General features: G+C 40.6%; 1 protein-coding gene across 37 annotated transcripts in view; it reads left to right on the plus strand.

The window, feature by feature from the left end:
* CACNA1C (calcium voltage-gated channel subunit alpha1 C) overlaps nt 1-19423 on the plus strand; it is a 436365-nt gene that overhangs the window by 339835 nt on the left and 77107 nt on the right. For 21 of the 37 annotated variants that reach the window (XM_035346227.1, XM_035346220.1, XM_035345977.1 and 18 more), the window contains 7 exons: nt 1083-1203; nt 1322-1391; nt 8522-8654; nt 9994-10123; nt 14032-14091; nt 17792-17898; nt 18922-19009. In XM_035346227.1, coding sequence (XP_035202118.1) covers nt 1083-1203; nt 1322-1391; nt 8522-8654; nt 9994-10123; nt 14032-14091; nt 17792-17898; nt 18922-19009 — 709 coding nt within the window. Of the gene's footprint in view, nt 1-1082; nt 1204-1321; nt 1392-8521; nt 8655-9993; nt 10124-13835; nt 13896-14031; nt 14092-17791; nt 17899-18921; nt 19010-19423 lie in introns of all 37 variants that reach the window. The other 16 variants (XM_035345985.1, XM_035345991.1, XM_035346016.1 and 13 more) reach the window with 3 other exon arrangements.

The following is a 19423-nucleotide window of genomic DNA, read 5'->3' on the forward strand; positions in this document are numbered from 1 at the left end:
CCATATGCATACATCTATCTGCATTCATATGCATGCATTTGTACATGTATATATATACACGCATATTATGCACATATATATGTGCAAGTATCTACATATATGTAATATGTATAACCTTTCTGTGAGTGTATATAGATTATATATATATGATTAATATAACTATATATAGAATTATGTTTTCTTTTTTAACTAAGAGAATTCCAACTAAAAGACAAGATGTTGTTAGGAATTGGGAATCTCCACAGCTGCAAAGATGTGAGCAGAGAAAAGGAAGGCTGGATGACTGATGGGATTTCAGGGCATCAGTAGTTAATGAGTGTGAAGTGGTTTCAGTGTGACAATCCCATTTGAATCTTCCTCTTGCCTTTTGATTGCTCAGAACCACAAGGCATATTTTCAGATTCCCATGACACAGGATTCAGAGGCTTCCTTCTCTCTTGATGCCATAGGCTAGCAAAGGACTCTGGCCAGTTCTATTCGTGTTTCTGCAGACTCTTAGGAGACATGAGCTGGTTGTAGAGCTTCTCTGTCATTCTCTGTTCCCCACAGTGAGGAAGCTTCTCCTTACTGGTTATTTCTCCTCACTTTCTTCCAGGCTGCTTGGAGGGGCTCTCTTGTGTAGATCTTTCTGCTCTGTCCTGCACACCAGTCAGGAGGGTTTCCTTCCCTCTGGAAATGCAGTGAGGGGCAAAACTTTGCAGGCAACCTAATGCAAGTCCACAAGAGAGATCCTGAAAATGTTTCATGCCATTGTTGCTGGATGAAAGAAGGCGATACCTAGTCATAGATCTAGAGTATGTATATACACAAACACACAGGCATTTACTTCCACAGATGCATGCACGCACGTACACACACACATGCCATCAAGAAAGATATAAAATAAATAAAATTAGAGCAGTCTCTGCCTTTGCCTGCAGATAAGGACAAGGTAGAGCCACTGATATATAAGCTGGACTCAGAATGGAGGTGCTAGCCAGCTGATCATTTTCATGGTGTGAGCTGTACTACATGAAGTTCCTGAAAGGGAAACAGCTTTTCACCTTTGTAACTGTTTGCTTTTTATCTTGTCAAATTGTTAGGACTGCTAGTCCTGAAAAGAAACAGGAGATAGAAAAAACAGCTGTGGAGGAGGAGACAAAGGAGGAGAAAATTGAGCTGAAATCAATCACTGCTGATGGAGAATCCCCGCCTGCTACCAAGGTCTGCTGCCAGCCACCACCCTCTATGCAGTGATGGCATGAACAGCTTGGGTTTCTGAGGGAATGAAAGCTCTCTGCCTTGTCTGATAAAGGCTTTTCTCTTTTTCTCTTTCTGTTAGATCAACATGGATGATTATCAGCCCAATGAAAATGAAGAAAAGAGCCCATATCCCACAACAGAAGCACCAGGTATCTCTCAGTTCTCTCTTATTCTCGATTCAAAGAATTGAAGCTCCAGTTGACAGTGCATATAGAGCCAAACTGTGGTAACAGGCATGCTGAACATGTAATGCCTTCATGATGGGAGAAGATGATGTACTTAGAATCATAGAAAAGTTTAGGTGGAAGGGACCTTTAAAGACAGACCATCTAATTCCACCCCCCTCCCCCCGCCATGGGCAGGTAAACCTCCCACTAGACCAGGTTGCCCACAGCCCCATCCAACCTGTCTGTGAATATTTCCATGGAAGGTACATCAACAACTTCTCTATGCAACCTGTTCCAGTGCCTCACCAACCTCTGAGTGAAGAATTTCTTCTGAATACCTAATCTTAATCTACCCTCTTTCAGTTTAAAACCATCCCCCCTTGTCCTATCACTACACTCCCTGACAGAATCCCTCCCCAGCTTTCCTGTAGGCCCCCTTTAGGTAATGGAAGGCTGCTATAAGGTCTCCCTGGAGCCTTCTCTTCTGCAGGCTGAACAACCCCAACTCCCTCAGCCTGTCTTAATAGGGGAGGTACTCCAGCCCTTGATCATCATTATGGCCCTCCTCTGAACCCACTCCAACAAGTTTGTGTCCTGGTGCTGGGGGCCCTAGACCTCAATGCAGTACTCCAGCTGGGTCTCATAAGAATAGAGGGGGAGAATTGCCTCCCTCAACCAGCAAGCTACACTTCACTTGTCCATGTTTCCTTCAGAGTCCCTATAGTGATTAGTTGTACTTGATTTGATTCTCTGTTCAGCACGCATTACATGACTACCACTATATTTTCAGTCTACTTTTTCATTACTCTGAGGTCAGGGAAGACCCACAACAGATACTTATGAAGGGAAAAGTGCTGAATGCCTTTGCATTTTTTTAATCAAAAAAGACAGTGTGACTATTAATATAATTCAAAGGCATAAGCTCTTAGCCTAAAGTTGGAAAAAAAAATGAGCTAGAGCAATAGATTACTTTTCAAGTCAGTTGGACCTAATTAACTTCATCCTCAAATACTTTAAAAATATGATTGAAGCAATCTCAGAACATGGAACAGTTTTTCTCTGAGAATTTTTGAAGGCTGTGTCTTTAAAATGGTGGGTAGGGGTGGAGCAGAGGAATTATAAACTAGTTAGTTCAACTTCCATTCTTGGAAAAGTGCTGGAACAAATGATTAAACAAGCTATAAGACTGCAAGATAAGAAGAAGACTTGCAGGAACATGGATTTGCCAAGAACAAATCACATCGAACCACTTTCTTCTAAAAGGGGCTGACAAAATTTGAAGATGGGAGAGAAGAAGTAGATATATGCTTTAACTTTGCTAAGGCTTCTGACTGTCTCTTGTAACATTCTCATAAAACAGGTAGGAAAGTATGGCTTAAATGATTGGGAGAGAAATTGGTCAGACCCTTTATGTAGAGATTAGTGATGGCACAAGTGAGGTACTACGGCTCAAAGGCCTGTCCTGATTTCAGTTCAGTTCACTGTTAATGACCTGAGTGATTGAAGAGGAAATATGCCTATTGCATTTGCAGATGACATAAAGCTAGGAGGGACAGGAAGCGTGCTGGAGGACAGCATTAGAATTCAAAGAGCTGCTGAGAACTGGATAAATGGTCTAAATAAAATGAAAGAACTAGGATCTACGTAGGCAGGAATAAATAATACAAAAATAAAGGATCTTTGGTGATAGTAGTAAGGTAACAGTGCTTGAGAAAAGAATCTAAATCCTGTGATGGCAAGCTCAACAGGAGTCAACAACATTTTGCTGCCTTTCAAAAGGCAAACAAGTAGTGAGATTATAAGCAGTGAAAACAAGACTCTACTCCCTTTATGGATTTCTTCTAACAGGCCAATGAAAGCTAACCAGAGCAAAACAATTCTTTTTCTTTTTCTGTTAGCAGTTGGTAAGATCTGAATTGAGATTCTGTGACTTATTTTGGGTGCTCTACTTAAGAGAATCATAGAATGACTCATGTCGGAAGGGACCTTAAAGATCATCTAGTTCCAACTCCCCTGCCATAGTTAGGGACACCTCCCACTAGATCGGGTTGCTCAGGGCCTCATCTAACCTGGTCTTGAACACCTCCAGGGATGGGGCAGCCACGGCCTCTCTGGGCAACCTGTGCCGGTGCCTCACCACCCTCTGAGTGAAGAATTTCCTGCTAAAGAGAAGTGGGGCTGGATTGGAAAGAGTCTAACAGGTCATGGTGAAAGCAATGCAGGAAGGAAACAGGAACTAAGATTGAAAGAATTGTGGTTGTTTGAGCTATGGAAGACAGGAGAAACATTTTCAAATGCATGAAAGGCTGTTAGAGGTAGGAGGGAAATTATCTCCATCTCCATTGTGATTAAGAGAAGTAACAGATTCACACCTGGGGAGGATTTTCTAACAGTGAAGACTATAAACAATTGTGAAGAAGGTTGTGGAAACCCTGCATCAGTGAATGTTGTTAAGAACAGGTCAGAAAAGTCAAAAAATCTGCCAGAAAAAGGCTTGAATGTAATAGTAAGTTGATCCTAGCTTGGCAGAAGCTTGAACTGGAGGGCCTTTTGTCATCCTTTCCTGCTCTGCCCTTCTTCATTTCTATGATAATGTAACAGGCTGTAATAGGTAATAAATCACATTCTCTTCTATTGTGTGATTCCTAATAAATGTCTGTTAATAGGTCGATGTGATGGAGTGAAAAAAAAAGACACAATAGTTCACTTTAAATAGATGGACAAGAGTTTCGGACGGACAGAAAAACTTTATTGAATTTAATTTTCAGTACAAAAGATCTGTGCTTTTGCTATATTTGTATTGATCCATATTTGTAGCCTATTAATCAGTAACAGACTGTGGTTCCAATACCATGCAACACAGTTTTAGCAGTTCCTGAAGCAGATCACTCTGTTTTTAATCTTCCAAGCACCTCTGTAGGCACAGGGCACTTATTGCACACCCATCCCCAGTTGCTCATGTGTTATGAGGAGTCTTTAGTCACAAGCATAAATTAAAACAGGCTGAGGTAGTTCTGTTTCTGTTTTTCAGCTGGCTTGGATTTGCAGACCATTATATTTTTTCAAGTGAAGATACACCCACCTGTATAGCAAATTTAAGCCTACTGATAATAAATAGAATTATGTTTTAGTTACCTTCTGTAGACAGCTTAGAAATAGCCTAGCATGACAAAAGCTGTATCTACATTTTTGTCTATTTGACAAAAGCTGTATCTACAATTCATGTCATGGATGTTTTATCTGCAGCCATGTGTAGGATTAGAAGGCAGAAAATTAAGTAAAGACATTTTAAAACTCCTGCCTTGGAGTACCAATCCTTAGACTGGCATATTTTTTAACAGAATCTGACATTTGAATGGATGCTCCTATCTCCTAAAGCATTATAAATGCAAAGGGGCAGCATCTTGGTTGTTTGCTTTTTTATAATGCCATTTCTAAACAGGCCACAATGGTTGTTCCCAGAATTGTTTTTCTACTCTTTGTGAAGAGTGAAGTTACTTTTTCTCTTTTCCACCCTGAAATGAGAACTCTGAAAACCTTTTCTTTTTTTTTCTTTTTTTTTCTTTTTTTTTTTTTCTTTTTTTTCCTGAAAATAATCTCTAATGGCTCACACAATTGCCTGACCACTTCTTTCAGAGTTCACGGAAGTTACCATAAGGCTCAGATAGAGTAAAATTTTGTAAATCACTTGTTAGATACTATTTAGCATAGTCATCTACTCCATTCTGCAGTATGAAGCTCAGAAACACCAAGGCCCTCAGAGCTGATATGGCATGTCACATCTGTCTCGCGTAGTCAATTCTGGGGAACGACGCTCTAAGGCTTTCCCTGGCATTAGCAAGCAAGAATTTCCCAATCCCTACATGTACCCCTGTCCCTTCATCAGCTCCCTTGTGGCCACAGACCAGCCCAGAATCCTTCTGCTGATTGCTGTGCAGCTCTATATGGCCCACCTGGGAAAACATTTTTTCTGTCAGTTTCCCACATGTGGATCCATTTCAGCTGTTGTTGGAGGGAAACATCTTATTGCTTCTTAGATGCAGTCAGCAGGTTCTACCAATTTTCAGATTATGATTTAACCTTCCCATGGCTGTGTATCATTCCATCCTCTGAAAACATCCTTCAAGCTAACCCAGTGTACAGAAACAACTGAAAAGGTCGATTTATTTGTTTTCCCTTTATTCTCTGAATCTACCCCACTCAACTTCCTATTAGTATCTGTTGCCTCAACCTGAGTTCTCTCAGTAACCCCTTCTGACTGTATTTGCTGCATGGTGTTGCTCCTAGCCCCCAGAATACACTGTGCACTTGCAGCTCATCAGTTCACCTAGCCACTTTGCTGGAGGGAGGGACTAGTTCTTCCAGAGATTTGTGTACACTAGGAGGATTATTACGATGACATGTTTATTATAGGAAGACAGGGAGCAAGTCTTGCAGTCTGGTACAGAAACAGACAAAGAATTCAGAATGTCAGATGAAGGTAAAAGCTTGGGATGATTCATGGAAGCTTGAAGCAAAGCAATGTCCTTGCCCAAGAGTTCTGGTCTTTGTATAGTAAAAAGAAAAAAAAATCCTCACCACTGAATATATCACTGATGCTGCACCGTAGCTTGTTTGTGCTTATGGTTTCATGATCAAAGGATGTAACTGTTCTAATGAAGTATAACTCAAGGTGACAGACCCAGATTTAAATTTCCTTGAACTTCAGGAGAGTTCAAAACTAGAACTGAACTTGGCAGCTCTCAGTCATGTTTCTTCATGATTCCATGGGAGGCTTAAATAGAAAAGTCACTTTTTAAACACTAATATACCTTAGTTATAGAAAAAAGAGAAAAAGTGTAAGATTGCAGATAAAGAGTTCCCCAGCCAATATGGGAATACTTTGCTTGTATGAATGCCGGCAACTGTGCAGCATGCAGTTTCTTTGTACTGGTAGATCGCTTAGGCAGTGACCTAGGCTGAAACTGTAATCATGTTATCCTTTGTGTATTTGACCCTCATTTTTTCCTTTTTTATGTGCCCTAGACCCTACTTTAAATGAAAAACTTTTAGAACATTATTCTTGTTCCATAACTGAGGAACTGAATGTGTTTTCCGGTCTGAAGCTAGGTGGCTGTTATAATCATTAATATATTTCTTGCTCTGTGACAGACATTAGAAAAAGAGGAGAGAAGCAATGTTCCTTATGGTCTTCATGGGGCTGATCCTTCTGCTAAGAGTCCATTTTCCTGAGACATTGTTTCATACCCATTTGAACACGTTTAAAAAACACAACACTTTGAGAAAAAACCTTCTGCAAGAAAAAGAGTGATCTTATAATGAAGGCACAGAACTGGGACTCAGAATACTAGTATTTTAATTGAAAGCTCTCAAATGTCCTACATGGTCATGGACATAAGTACTCCAGACTGTTAAAGAAAAAGAATGTGCTTACCTCAGTCCTTGTTAGCCCACTTTGAAATCTATAGATAAGAGATACAAGTGCAAAGTGTTGTAATATTATATAAATATAAGCATTAACATTAACACCGTTTTTTTCAAGTACTATGCACAAAAGTACTTCTGAAATAATAGTCTGTAGAACGGGTATTATGAAGTGTTTTACAACATGAAATTGAGCTGTTAAAAAAAAAAAAAATAGACCTGCTTACAAAGTCCAAACTCTATGTACCAGATCAAACATTTATTCAAAGATCTGTCAAGTGAATTTGAGCTGAACTCTTGGTACTAGAAGTGTAAAGAAATAATCCTATTTGCATGCAATAATGACATGCATTGAAAAGGCCACTTTTCTCCTGTCTCTGACATCTAGATTGTGATCTGTGTTGATAGACGAATCAGCATCTTTCTGATGCATCCATTACCAGATCAAGTACCATATCCAATCCTAAAGGAATAGGTTCTTCCTGGAATTTATCTCACTCCATGGAGTTAAGATAAACCTTTTTAGTGTTTCTGCCTTTGCGTTGGCTGGAAGATGAATCAGTTGTATCTTACCTGTCAGGCACCCGACTTAAAATATTGCTTCCTGTCTTACTAGTTAAGTGAGAGGATTGTGAACTTCAAAATATCAAAATCCTACCATATCATTTACAAAACAGCATCTGATTTCAGCAGGTGGAAGAAATCCTCAAAAGTGGAAGGTTCTGTTTCACATACCACTTAGCTTCCATCTCTACATTTTCGTCCTTGAGGGTACTCAGTGATGTGGCAATGGCTTCACGAAGAGCTCTTCCAAAAGGAGAAAGAAAGGTCTTGATAAGCTGGAGAACGGGTCTGAAGAAAATAAGATGCAGTTCAATAAGGATGAGGTCAAAGTGCCACTCTTGGAAATGGTCAGCAGCACAAATGCAGGGAGGAGTGACAGGCTAGGCAACCATTCTGTGGTACAGAATCTGTGGTTCGTGCAAATCAGAAACTGATGTCAAATTAATACAAGAATATGAAGAAAAGAAGTGTCCATGAAGAACATTTAAACAGGAAAACAGTATTATAAGATATAAGAAGTAATTAACTCTCCTTTGCACCAGTAGGACCTCAACCGCAGGTTAATCCTACAGACAATCCAAAGGAAAGTAGTGAGAATGATCAGAGATCTAGAGAACAAAGCACCTTAGAAAAGACTGTTGTTTTTGTCTAGGAATGGGAAAGCCTGGCAGAAACATAGTAATGGTCCTCAACTATGTAAAAGCCTTCTGGAAGAGGAAGGGAATTCTCTCTTCTTCTGTGTCCATGGAAAATAATACAAGAGATAATGGATTTAGACTACAGCAAGAAAGATTAAAGTTAGTCATTAGGGGAAGCTATTTTGAAGAAGGGACAGTGAAGCATCTGAGGAGATTGTTGTGAGGATATTGTGGATTTATCAGCATTTATGGTTTTGCAAACAGACTAGATCTATATTTGCCAGGATGGACCCTGGGCAGTGGATGGTTCCTTGGAGAAGGGAAGTGGACAAGGAACCTTAGGCTTTCATCATCTTATTTTGATGATTCTAAGTTTTTAGCTCTAGTTCCAACAGAAACAAATGCCACAGTACTCCATAAAGGGTAGTATTATGCATAAAATAAAAACATTTTTTGTGAAATAAAAAATAAAAATATTTCTTGCAGCAGAGGAAGATGAGGAAGAACCTGAGATGCCTGTTGGCCCTCGACCTCGCCCAATGTCTGAACTGCACCTCAAGGAAAAGGCTGTGCCCATGCCTGATGCCAGCGCTTTTTTCATCTTCAGTCCTAACAACAGGTATTTAAGAGGCTGCTCAGCTGCAGCAAGGAGGAGAAGAGCTGTTACCCCTTTCACAGTGGTCCCCAAAGGTTATATTGTGCAGAGCTCCCTTCCAACAGTTAATACCAGAGACCACCTTTGACCACTCTGACTTTCACCCTGGCATAACATCTCCATACAAGTACAAGTGTAGAAAGCACTCTGACAGCATTAATGGGGAGTACAGGGCACCTGCAAGTCTGATTGAAGACACAAATCACCAAAGCTTTGGAAATAACAGACTCAGAGGCCAGTCAGTAATTGGAACTCCCAACAAATTTAGGTCCAAACTGCAAGCAAGCCATCGTGCAATCAGTCAAGCATGAGGTTGGAGTTTCTTGTCCTAATATCTTCTAAAAACATACTCCTAGTAAGGAGTTCCTGTCTCTCTGCTTATTCCTACTGACCAAATACAAGCATGCAATAAAAGGAGTGAGGAGAATAAGAGTCCATAGAACTGAGGGGAGGCTGAGAAGAATTCTCTTTCTCTCACACTCCTCCCTCAGGCTCCTCCATGCAGTGTGGCTTCACATTGCCCCACCTCTCTTTCCAGTACCAGTGTGTGAGACGAGTACCATGAGTGGAGGGCTGAGCAGGGCCCACAAGGGAATATATCTTTCTAAGAGTTCAGAAATTATCTCGCTGCTCAGTGGTCTGTAGTGTCATCTATCCCAGTGTCTCCCTTGGGGACTTTGCCTCCAAACAGTTTCAAAGTAAGGCAGGGCCGTAAAAGCACAACAGAATTCAGAGCCTGTCTTTCCACAGCAGGGTGTGTGCCACTCCTCCTTGTTATGTGCAACAGGGAGAGCCTGATGATGACTGGGACTCATGGACTCCAATGTCAGCTTTGCCACCCACCCACTGTTGCTTGTTGGAAAAGTAAATTAACCTCTGCAATCATCTGTAAAATTGCTATAATAGGGGCTTGGAGACTTAACAGCCAAAAGTAGAGCTAAATAGATTAATGAAGTGCCTCTAGAATTATGTATAGGACTGTTATGAAGTTTAACTCCTCATATCCTGCTATCATTGTATGGAAGGCACATATCTAAATCACGCACCAAGCATGAGTCCTGCGGGCAGCCAGTCACCCTTTGTGCATCACTGCATGACACGGAGAGCCAAGGCTGCCCAGCACCTAGCAGGGCAAAGCACAGCTGCCTGGGCCATTGCTCTGCCTGCCGCTGGGGCAGAGGGAAGCTGCTCTGCAAAGCAATCCTCAAGGGCCAGTCTTGCCAGCAAAAGAGGAAGAGGGGAATGTTTCCCAGGTTTTGCTGTTCTCTGAGAGATAAAGTTATGCCTCTCCTCTCTTTTTCAGGTTTCGTGTCCACTGCCATCGAATCGTTAATGATAACATTTTCACCAACCTGATCCTATTTTTCATCTTGCTCAGCAGCATCTCCCTGGCAGCTGAGGACCCCGTCCGACACCTCTCCTTTAGGAACCAAGTATGCTTACCATACTCCTTCCCTCGCTGTGTATTAGAGGTGTGGTACAAGCAGATCATGAGTCGTAGCCAGGAAAGGCAGAAAATACTGCATCAGAGGCTTTGGGAGTTATTCTCTGTCCTGATTTGTACCTTTTGTACACTGTGTGTAAAATCATTGTTTTTTGCAGGGAACGTGAATCAGTGCAGAATTTGGCGTCTAGTTCATTTCAGAAGTGTCTGTTAGTGGTAGAAGGACAGGAGACTGAAGCAAAATTATAGCTCCCTGGAATTTAAGGCATTAAAAATGAGCTGTAGAAACAATGATTGGGGTTCAGATAATTCAAATTCAGGGGATTTGCAATTTCCCTTTGGAATGTTTGCTCTCCTGCCACTTTTTTGTTGTTTGCTTTGTTTTTGTTTTTGTTTTTATTTTTGAGCTAAAAAGCACAAGGCCTGATTTTCTCTTTGTTCACACTGGTTGTGAATCAGGAGTAAAATTATTGAGTTTGATGCAGTCACTTTGGAGGAAATTGGTGTCATCAAGGTTAGAATCAGGCTGCTTGAGTGCAACCTGCAAAGCTATCACTGAGTTTGAGATAATCCTCAGAAAATATGCTGTGCTCCTCTCCTTGCCAGGCTGGGGGAAGAAGAGGAAGGCATTCAGCACAGAGATACATTCTCACCTTCTTTCCTGACCATTTGTATTAGCCTTTTGAAATGTTCAGTACTTAACTTTGCCAGTGGTAGCTTCCATTTATCTGGGGTCATACAGAAATCAGAGCTGTCAGCAGTCATATAAGAGACTTCTGACCTTTGCTGTCTGCAGTGGCATTTTGGTGCCTTTAATCTGGAGGAGCTTTCTAGACATAAACAATGGGCCATTTATTTACTTATTAATATTAAAACTTAGTGCTCAATTAAAATTTAGTGCTCATTGTTCTACCTAGCAGAAGAATTCTGGCGTGAGCATTCATTTAAATGCACATGTGCATGCAGAGAAGGTGTTAATGGAAGCTGATTGAACATATCTCAGCGTTGCTTTGCATTTTGTCCTGAAGAAGGGTACAAAACAGTAGTCAAACGTGTCAGTAATGATCCACTTGTGCATGTCTGAGTGTGCCCACCATGTAGGGCTAAATGCATGTCAACATGTCTTAGCATTGCAGAATGATGTCGGCTGGCCTATGGGCTTCTAACATTCCACAGAATCTCCCGTACAATCTATAGCAGAGACATTTAAATGGGAAAAAAATAGCGAAAGCTGTTTGTCCTGGATAAAAGAGCTGAAGGTTTGGTGCAAAGTGCTGTCTTGTGTATTTGAACCCACTGATGTTGCATGAAAATCTGTGTTTAATTTTTGCAGGTACAGGTGTTTAAAATGTATCATGCAAGGGGACACTGACAAGATGTTTGGGTTGCAAATGTTGTCTGCACTTACACTTTGACAGTAGGACAGTAAGATTGTGTCCTGCTCAGTGCCTGGGAGGGAAAGAAAGCAACCTGAAGGCAAACAAACTGCCTTGCGCTCGTGCTGGGACAACATAATCAGGCATTCACCTTTTGCAGACCTGTACTGCTATTGATACAAACTGTCCCAGAGCAGGAAGACAGGAATGGGGAGAACCTCCTCCAGCAAGGGCTAGCAAAGAGGCTTGGATACTTCATCTGTCCTGTGGTGGGCTAGTGGCTGCATCTTTCCTGTGTCACACAGTGCTCAGGCAGCAAGTCTGTGGAAGTGCCTCTCTAGTCTGATCAAACAGCCTTTAAATCCCAAACAAGACATAAAAATTTATGGGCTCACAATATTCTCCTGTTTGCATCCTGGCAAGGTGCTCTTTCATTTTAATATATTCTGGATTAAATATGTATTTAGATAATAATAAGTATGCCTGCTGGTAAATGGTACCACCTGCACAGGTGAGAAGTGATCATTTCCATTACGCGTGATTTCATCTATATGGAATGTCTTTACTAGCTGCAGCTTTGGGGCCAGATTCACCAGTATGCCCTAGCTGCTTTGCAGTGCTCTGGTGATGTAAAGCAGCTGCAGGCCCAGCTTAATCATCCACTTTAATCAAGTTTATGGCTGCTTTATGTCAGTGGAGTCATGCAAAGCAGCCTTAGAGTACCCATGAATTTGGCACATACATTATGAAATTATTCCATTGATATAATAACCAAATGTCAGGACCTAGAAGGCAGCAATGCAAGGGGACATTTCCAGCTATAATGTGTGGGAATTAATGTAGAATGCGACTGAGGTCTGTCCATACTTGAAATGGACCGTTTTTAATTTGCAAAAAATTATAGACCCTAAGCCATCCTCGAAGAAGAGAAAACAACTTCTGCGTAAGTCTTGGGGTCAAAAATCCAGCAGTAACCTGAGGGGTTTTAGGTTACACTGTAGCAGTAAACAATATATGTCCCCATTTGACCTTCAGTGTCTGCAAATCACTCTAGGTTGGGGTCATGCTTAAATGGTGCAATCAAAAATAACCCTGTAGTTTGCAATAGCTACTGATTGCCCATGGCATGCCAAGCTGTAAGAACCTAGCCACCTTTGAGTTTGTATTAGAACAAGACCATCTAGATACAACAAAGAGATGTGGGATGGGAAGGATAGTTCTGTATGTTTATTATTATTTTAGCACTAAAGATTTAAATTTGAAAATGATCAGGTTTCTACTGTTTCCATACATAGGCCTTCAGGTTTAGAACTTGATTAAGCTAAAACAACAGTAAACCAAGGGCACAATACTTTTGATTTTCACCATTTGCAGTGTAGAAAACATCAAAATGATCTGGGATATAGGAATATATTGGAAACAAATGGAGTCCAATTCTGGTCCCATTAGTACATTAAAAAGTTTTCGTTTACTTTTGTGAGCTCTAGGTCAATGGGCAGTGAAAGACATCTCCATCCTTGATGCTGTTACTTTGAAAAATCTCATAACCCTTCCAGACTTGCTGTTGCCTTCTGTGACACTTTAGGGCCCCTTCTTATGGTCTGCTATGCATGCCACAGGTATGCCCAACACTGGGTCTAAGTTCATTGGAACAAAGGGTGTTTCAGCTTGCCTGTTATACAGAATGCCAATGGAAAGATGCAAGATGTAAGTCAGGCACCTTTAGTGCATGATCAAATTATGGTCACTGTGATTCTGTTCAATTGACAGAGTATTTGTTATTCATCCTGATCCAGGGCAAGTCAGGGTACAGAAAAAAAATGAGCTAGAGCATCAATTTGCAGTCTGTTTTTCCTCCTTCACAAGACACAAAACAAGCCTGAATGGCAGTTAGTGAGAAAAAATCTCATGTTTTCCACTGAGAGACCAGATTTCCTTGTAGTCTCAGATTGGAAATCTCTTTATGAAAAAAAAACTTGAATTGTCTGTACTTTATCACATTACAAAAAATAAAAAAATAAAAAAAAATAAAAAATAAATAAAGAAAAAAAAATAAAAAAAATCCTAAAACAACCAAAAGTTTGTTTTCCCTCCACAGCCCTTATGGGATTGTAAATCAGAAAAGATTTCATGTAATGTGCTGCTTGTCCTGTGTGCCAGGACCTTCACTGCACTCAACAGGACGTCATTACAAAACCATTTCCTATATAGCCCTCCTTGTTCCCTTGTTAGGAAACTTGTGCATTTGATTTTGAACTGATTTCCAATTCTGGTGGCCAGTCACTGATCTACCCTCCCCACTCCTATTCCCTTTTGTTTTTACAGATTCTCTTTTATTTTGATATAGTTTTTACTGTCATTTTCACCATTGAAATTGCTCTGAAGGTAAAGTGCCCATCTTCTCTACCATTACCTGTTCACAAGCTTACTAGTTTTCTGCCACTGTCTGTTGCTAACACACACGCCTGTTTGTTCCTGAGTCACGCTCAGTACAACTAACCCAATTGTGCTTATTTTTCAGATCCTAGGCAATGCAGACTATGTCTTCACTAGTATCTTTACATTAGAAATTATTCTTAAGGTAACCAATCTGAGCAATAAACTCATTTTCTGCTTCTTTCTTTCTTTCTTTCTTTCTTTCTTTCTTTCTTTCTTTCTTTCTTTCTTTCTTTCTTTCTTTCTTTCTTTCTTTCTCTTTCTTTCTTTCTTTCTTTCTTTCTTTCTTTCTTTCTTTCTTTCTTTCTTTCTTTCTTTCTTTCTCTTTCTTTCTTTCTTTCTTTCTTTCTTTCTTTCTTTCTTTCTTTCTTTATTTGTCTCTTTCTCTCTCTTGCCCTCTCTTGCTCTCTCTTTTATTTTATTTTTAAGTCCAGTATTGTCTCTCCAGAAAAGATTGCTTATCTTTTGGTTTTATGCTTTTGGTAGTTGCTTAAAAAGAAGTCTTATGTGAAGTTTTGATATTCAGACTTATAAGATAAGGCGAATATCAACACAATGCTTTTTTAGGGGAAATGCAATGATAGGATAATAAGAGGACCAAGAAAAAGGCCTTCACTCCAGAAACTGTTCTCACTACCATGGCCAGTCTTTCCAAAACAGGACTTATTTGCTGTACAAAGAATCCCGAGCTCATGCTCCTGTTACACATGCTACAACTCAAAGAGAAGGCCTCAGTTCTGCACAAGTCATGAGGCTGGGCCAAAGAGCAGCCAATGCCTTATGGAAAGTTACAGGGTGCACAGCCAAATAGGAGCAAGGCAGTGATTCTACCAGGGATCACAATGCCAAAGCTCATGTTTTAGGAGTGGAGAGTTAACCAAGAGTACAAATCACCAAAACATGAGGAACTGTGGCTACAAATGAAAATTGCTGCACTGCCTGTTTAAAACCTGGCTTCACATTTCCCAGGAAACATGCTCTATACCAAAGGAAATGTGCTGGAGAATGTTTTAGCTCAGAAGAAAATAAAAATAGGCTGCCTCGTTCTTAACTCTAATTTTCCCAAATTTGTAGGCTAATAATTCAAGTAACAGTAATTGGGCAAAGTTCTGGCTTTCTAAATGCTAGGTTCATTTGGCAGCTTGTTTATTTTTCTCAGCAGGATAGTTCTAAGTGCTGGCAGGCAGCACCTTAGAGTTGCTCAGATCTTGCAACTCAAGACCCTAATAACAGTATCCATACTGGAGGCTGGCAAGTAGGGTGGCCCCTACATATTTTTGTAGAGAGGAATGCTTTTTGACATGGCTTTAAATCAGCAAAGCCATAATATTCTCCAAAGAGGTGTGCATATTATGCTGCTGTGCACTGTGCATCTGTGTTTACACAATAAATCCGAATGTGCACATGCCAAATGGCCTATCAAAAAGGCTTGTCAAAAAAGGAAAACATCTTAACAGCAACACTTAAAATCAAAATTGTAGGTCAAGTCTTAGCTTTCTGTACCAGGGCACCTTCCCACCTGTTTGAACTTACAGTAGCAATTCTGCTCCCATTGAAGCAAATTGTAACACTCTTAATGACTTCAGGGGAATCAAAACATAACGTAACCCACTGGTGTATTGCCCTGTGTTCATCAGGGAAGTGTGCTGCATAGCACCCGTTTCTGAGCTTCCTGATGCCCTCCCATTAACTTCAATGTATTGAAGTCACCACCCCTGGATTTTCTCCAAGTACAAGTGGGAGAGGAATGCAAAGAATTAAGAAATTCTTCTGTTCTTACCCCATCAGTTCCTGCCTCACAAGTTTCTGGGTTTCTCTGGACCGATTCTTTGCTGCCTTGCATTAAGCACAATCTTTTGCACAATGGAAAAGTTGATGTAAATATTAAGAAGCAAAACAAATAACTATATGATTATCAAGACTGTAGAGAAACAAACTTCATCTGCCCCCATGTTGCTGACAACACCTACAAGCCCACACTGCCATGGTGGAGTCTGATGAATGTTAGCAAGGTGACTAACTTTGCAATGTTTTGAACATGCCATTGAAGATAGTTATGATTTGGTTTTAAATGGCACCCTAAGAGTTTTGTTCAGTGTACCAGGTGGGAGGCAGACACAGGTTATATACTTTTTGAGAGTCTCTTCTTAAATAAAAAATCTCCCAACCACAGTTTTTATAGAACTTAAACTCAACAGAGCTTCCCCTCCTGATTTCAATGGTGTCTCCTTTTTTTTCAAGTTTGCCATACAAAATATAATCAGTAAAGGGCATCTTTACCACCTTTGTTATGGCAAGAACCCCCCGCACCCCTTCCCGAATCAAATGTGTCTATAAGTATAAATTCTAAACCAAGATGAGTTTATACTTCCTCCCCTTCTCAGTTCTGTCTGACTGATTGATAGTTGGCTCCCTGATGTCATGGATGTTTAGTGAAAAAATTATCTGGTATACCATTTGCCCTTCCACCATCCTCTGGCTACCTGATTGTCACAGGTAGGCATGGCTGGAAACCACTAGTAGCTATGCCATCCTGAGCTACTAGCCAGAAAACTCCTGTTTTAATTTCTAGTTCATACTTCTCAGCTGGAAGAGTCTGGTCATTGAGGAACAGTCTAATGACGTCTGCTTCAGGTTACTTTAGACATCTAACTTAGATGAGATTCAGAGGACTGAATTTACAAGACTGTGTTCCTAGCCCAGGTAATGAAATGAGATTAGCAGTTGGGGGAATGGGGTTTCTGCAAAGCAGCTACGTTAGATCACTCACTGATGCTAAGGTAGGTGGTAAAAATAAGATTATCAATTCTCCCTCTTTCGCCGTGCCAGACTCATCTAGTCACATTCTAAAAGTGAGCTCATTCTAAAATTCAGTCAGGACCTTTGCTCCCCTGAGCTCAGAAGGGTTTAGGTCTGACATTGTATCTGAGACCCATTTCTGTTTATACTGGCTCTTAATTCAGTTCTTGAGCTGTGACATCCTCTTCAGCACTAGCAAGTATTCAATAACCCTCCATATCCAGAAGGGGTGGAGCCTCCCTTGTAAAATATGTAAAATCTTTCCCTTCCTCATCTGGGTGATATTCATAATGACTATGTCCACAAAGAGGCTTCTTTGTCTCAAGGAACATTACCTTGGGTTCTGTTAGGAAAACAAAGGAGAAAATGGAACTACTTCTAGAATAGAAAGGGAGGAAATTGGGTAGAGGTAGGAAAAAGCATATGGGATTGAGCTGAACAGAAGTAGCAAACTGAAGAGAACAGGAATTCTGCCTGATGCTTCAGTGAAGCTCTAAAGCATGAAATCCTGGAGGGATTCTGTTCTTTCTTCACAGAAGAAAGAGAGCTCAACTGTCCACTGCAGCTGGTATAAGCATTGAAAAACATCACAAAAGAGTCCTTTTTGTTTAATGTGTTTTATTCAATTCAACTAAAGAGGCCTTTATATAATACTAGTATCACACTCACAAGTGTCCTCTGCCATTGGAAAAAAAAAAAAAAAAAATGCATAGAATTGCAATGAGTAGTTTTTGCAAACACTCTTTTCGCTGCTTTACTGATTCAGCATGTTATATTCTCTGTGCACTCTAAGTGCATATTTTTCTCACTGCGCCTAGTCTTGGCTTTCCATAGTTAGGTCTTTCATAGTTATCTTACTGTCTTCTTCTCTCTCTCTTCTTTTCATGGGGACTCAACTTCTCCTTTGGGGCCTGAGGGTAAATTGTCTTGTCTATGTTAGAAATACCACCCCTACCCAAATATGTACTCTGAGCACAACCAGATGGGTTTGGTTTCTGAACAGATGCTAATGGCAAAGTGTGTTTGTGTCGTGTGCCTTCCTGCAGATGACCGCATACGGAGCTTTCCTCCATAAGGGCTCCTTCTGCAGAAACTATTTCAACATCTTAGACCTGCTGGTGGTCAGCGTTTCTCTCATCTCCTTTGGGATCCAGTGAGTGAGCTGTTTTCAATTGGTTGTTTTTTGGGGGATAGTCGGGCTGGGCTGGGAGATGATACCTCAATCTCATTCTCTTATCTGGGTAGGATTTTTCTCATGAGCCTGGAGGTATTTTTCTCAGATGATTCAAGAGGCATTAAAATTCATTCTCATGAGGGGATGTGATAATTGGGAAATGCTCTACTAATGATCTGGAGGGAACATCTTCCAGAAAGAGCAAATGAGAACAAAAAATTTGATCTATTGGGAATCATAACACTCAGCTTTGTTCCAAGATTTCTGAGTCACTTTATCAGTTCAGGACAGTTAAGTGACTTACTCTTCCTTCCCAGACCTCTCATTACCTCTTTATAAAATGGGATGATAGTGATTTGCTACTTCCTAATATACCACAAGTCTTGGTCAATGGAAGATCATCAAGTGTTTCAAAAGCTGAGAATCTGCAGAGCACTGGTGGCAGCGTCAGTTGAGCCTGTTTCTGTCACTCTGTTTTGTATTAGTTGATTTGCTAATTTGCTTAATAAGTTATAGGACCTACCTGGACAGTATACCTGTAATGCCTAAGTCACCTGGACTGTCCATTCTTCTGTGAATATTTCAGCAGAGAGCTTCTATGAGCCCTATCTGAAAATGTCTTGCGATGCCTACATATTGGCACAATTTTCATTAGAAAGCTACATAATATTTGGCAGCTTGCCCTGCTTATAAAAATAAATAAATATAAATCCCTGCCCATGTTGTATTCCCTTCAGTAATACAACAGAGATGGTGAAAGCTAGGGGAATGTATACTGATGCTGCACAGATCAGGAAACAAGACCTACGAAGGTAGCACCAGAGAGTGATTTCCTTATTCCTGAGGTGCCAGAGCAAGTAGATATGAATTTACTCTCTAGTTATCCTAAGCATCCTAAGGTTATGTAGGACTTCAGATGAGAAAGTGGGTGAAATCCATCTGTCCTTGCAGCACACCCCCTATATTGCTGTCTCTCTCAAGCTTTATAATACTTTCTTCCAGGTCCAGTGCCATCAATGTGGTGAAAATCCTGCGTGTTCTGCGAGTACTTAGACCACTGAGGGCCATCAACAGAGCCAAAGGGCTAAAGGTTAGAAGAGTCCCAATGCATTCTGTATAGTATAAATCTGAGTTATTTCAGGCTGCAAGGACTTTTGCAACAGTTCAGGTAGTGTTTAAGCCTTACCACAAAGATTATATGATGACATTTTCTAGGGTTACAGATGGGCTCACAAGCCTTGCTCTAGTAGTTAAATTACTTCCTGTGGGCCTGGTGGGTGCCCAACTATGTAAGACTCTGCTACTGGACCATTCAGAGATCTAAGCTCTGGAATTTTCCTACCACTCTTTGCTTGCTTCTACAATGATGAAAGTAACAAGTTGGTTTTCTCTCCCTTTTCCTGAGACATTACTTGACGTGTAATAGTTAAATGAAATATTTGTATTTGTCATTGTAGCCTTGGGCTTCACTCCTAGCCAAAGCAGCTCAGAACAGTCCTGCAAG

Source organism: Oxyura jamaicensis, chromosome 1 (genome assembly GCF_011077185.1).
Source record: "Oxyura jamaicensis isolate SHBP4307 breed ruddy duck chromosome 1, BPBGC_Ojam_1.0, whole genome shotgun sequence".
NCBI lineage: Eukaryota > Metazoa > Chordata > Aves > Anseriformes > Anatidae > Oxyura > Oxyura jamaicensis.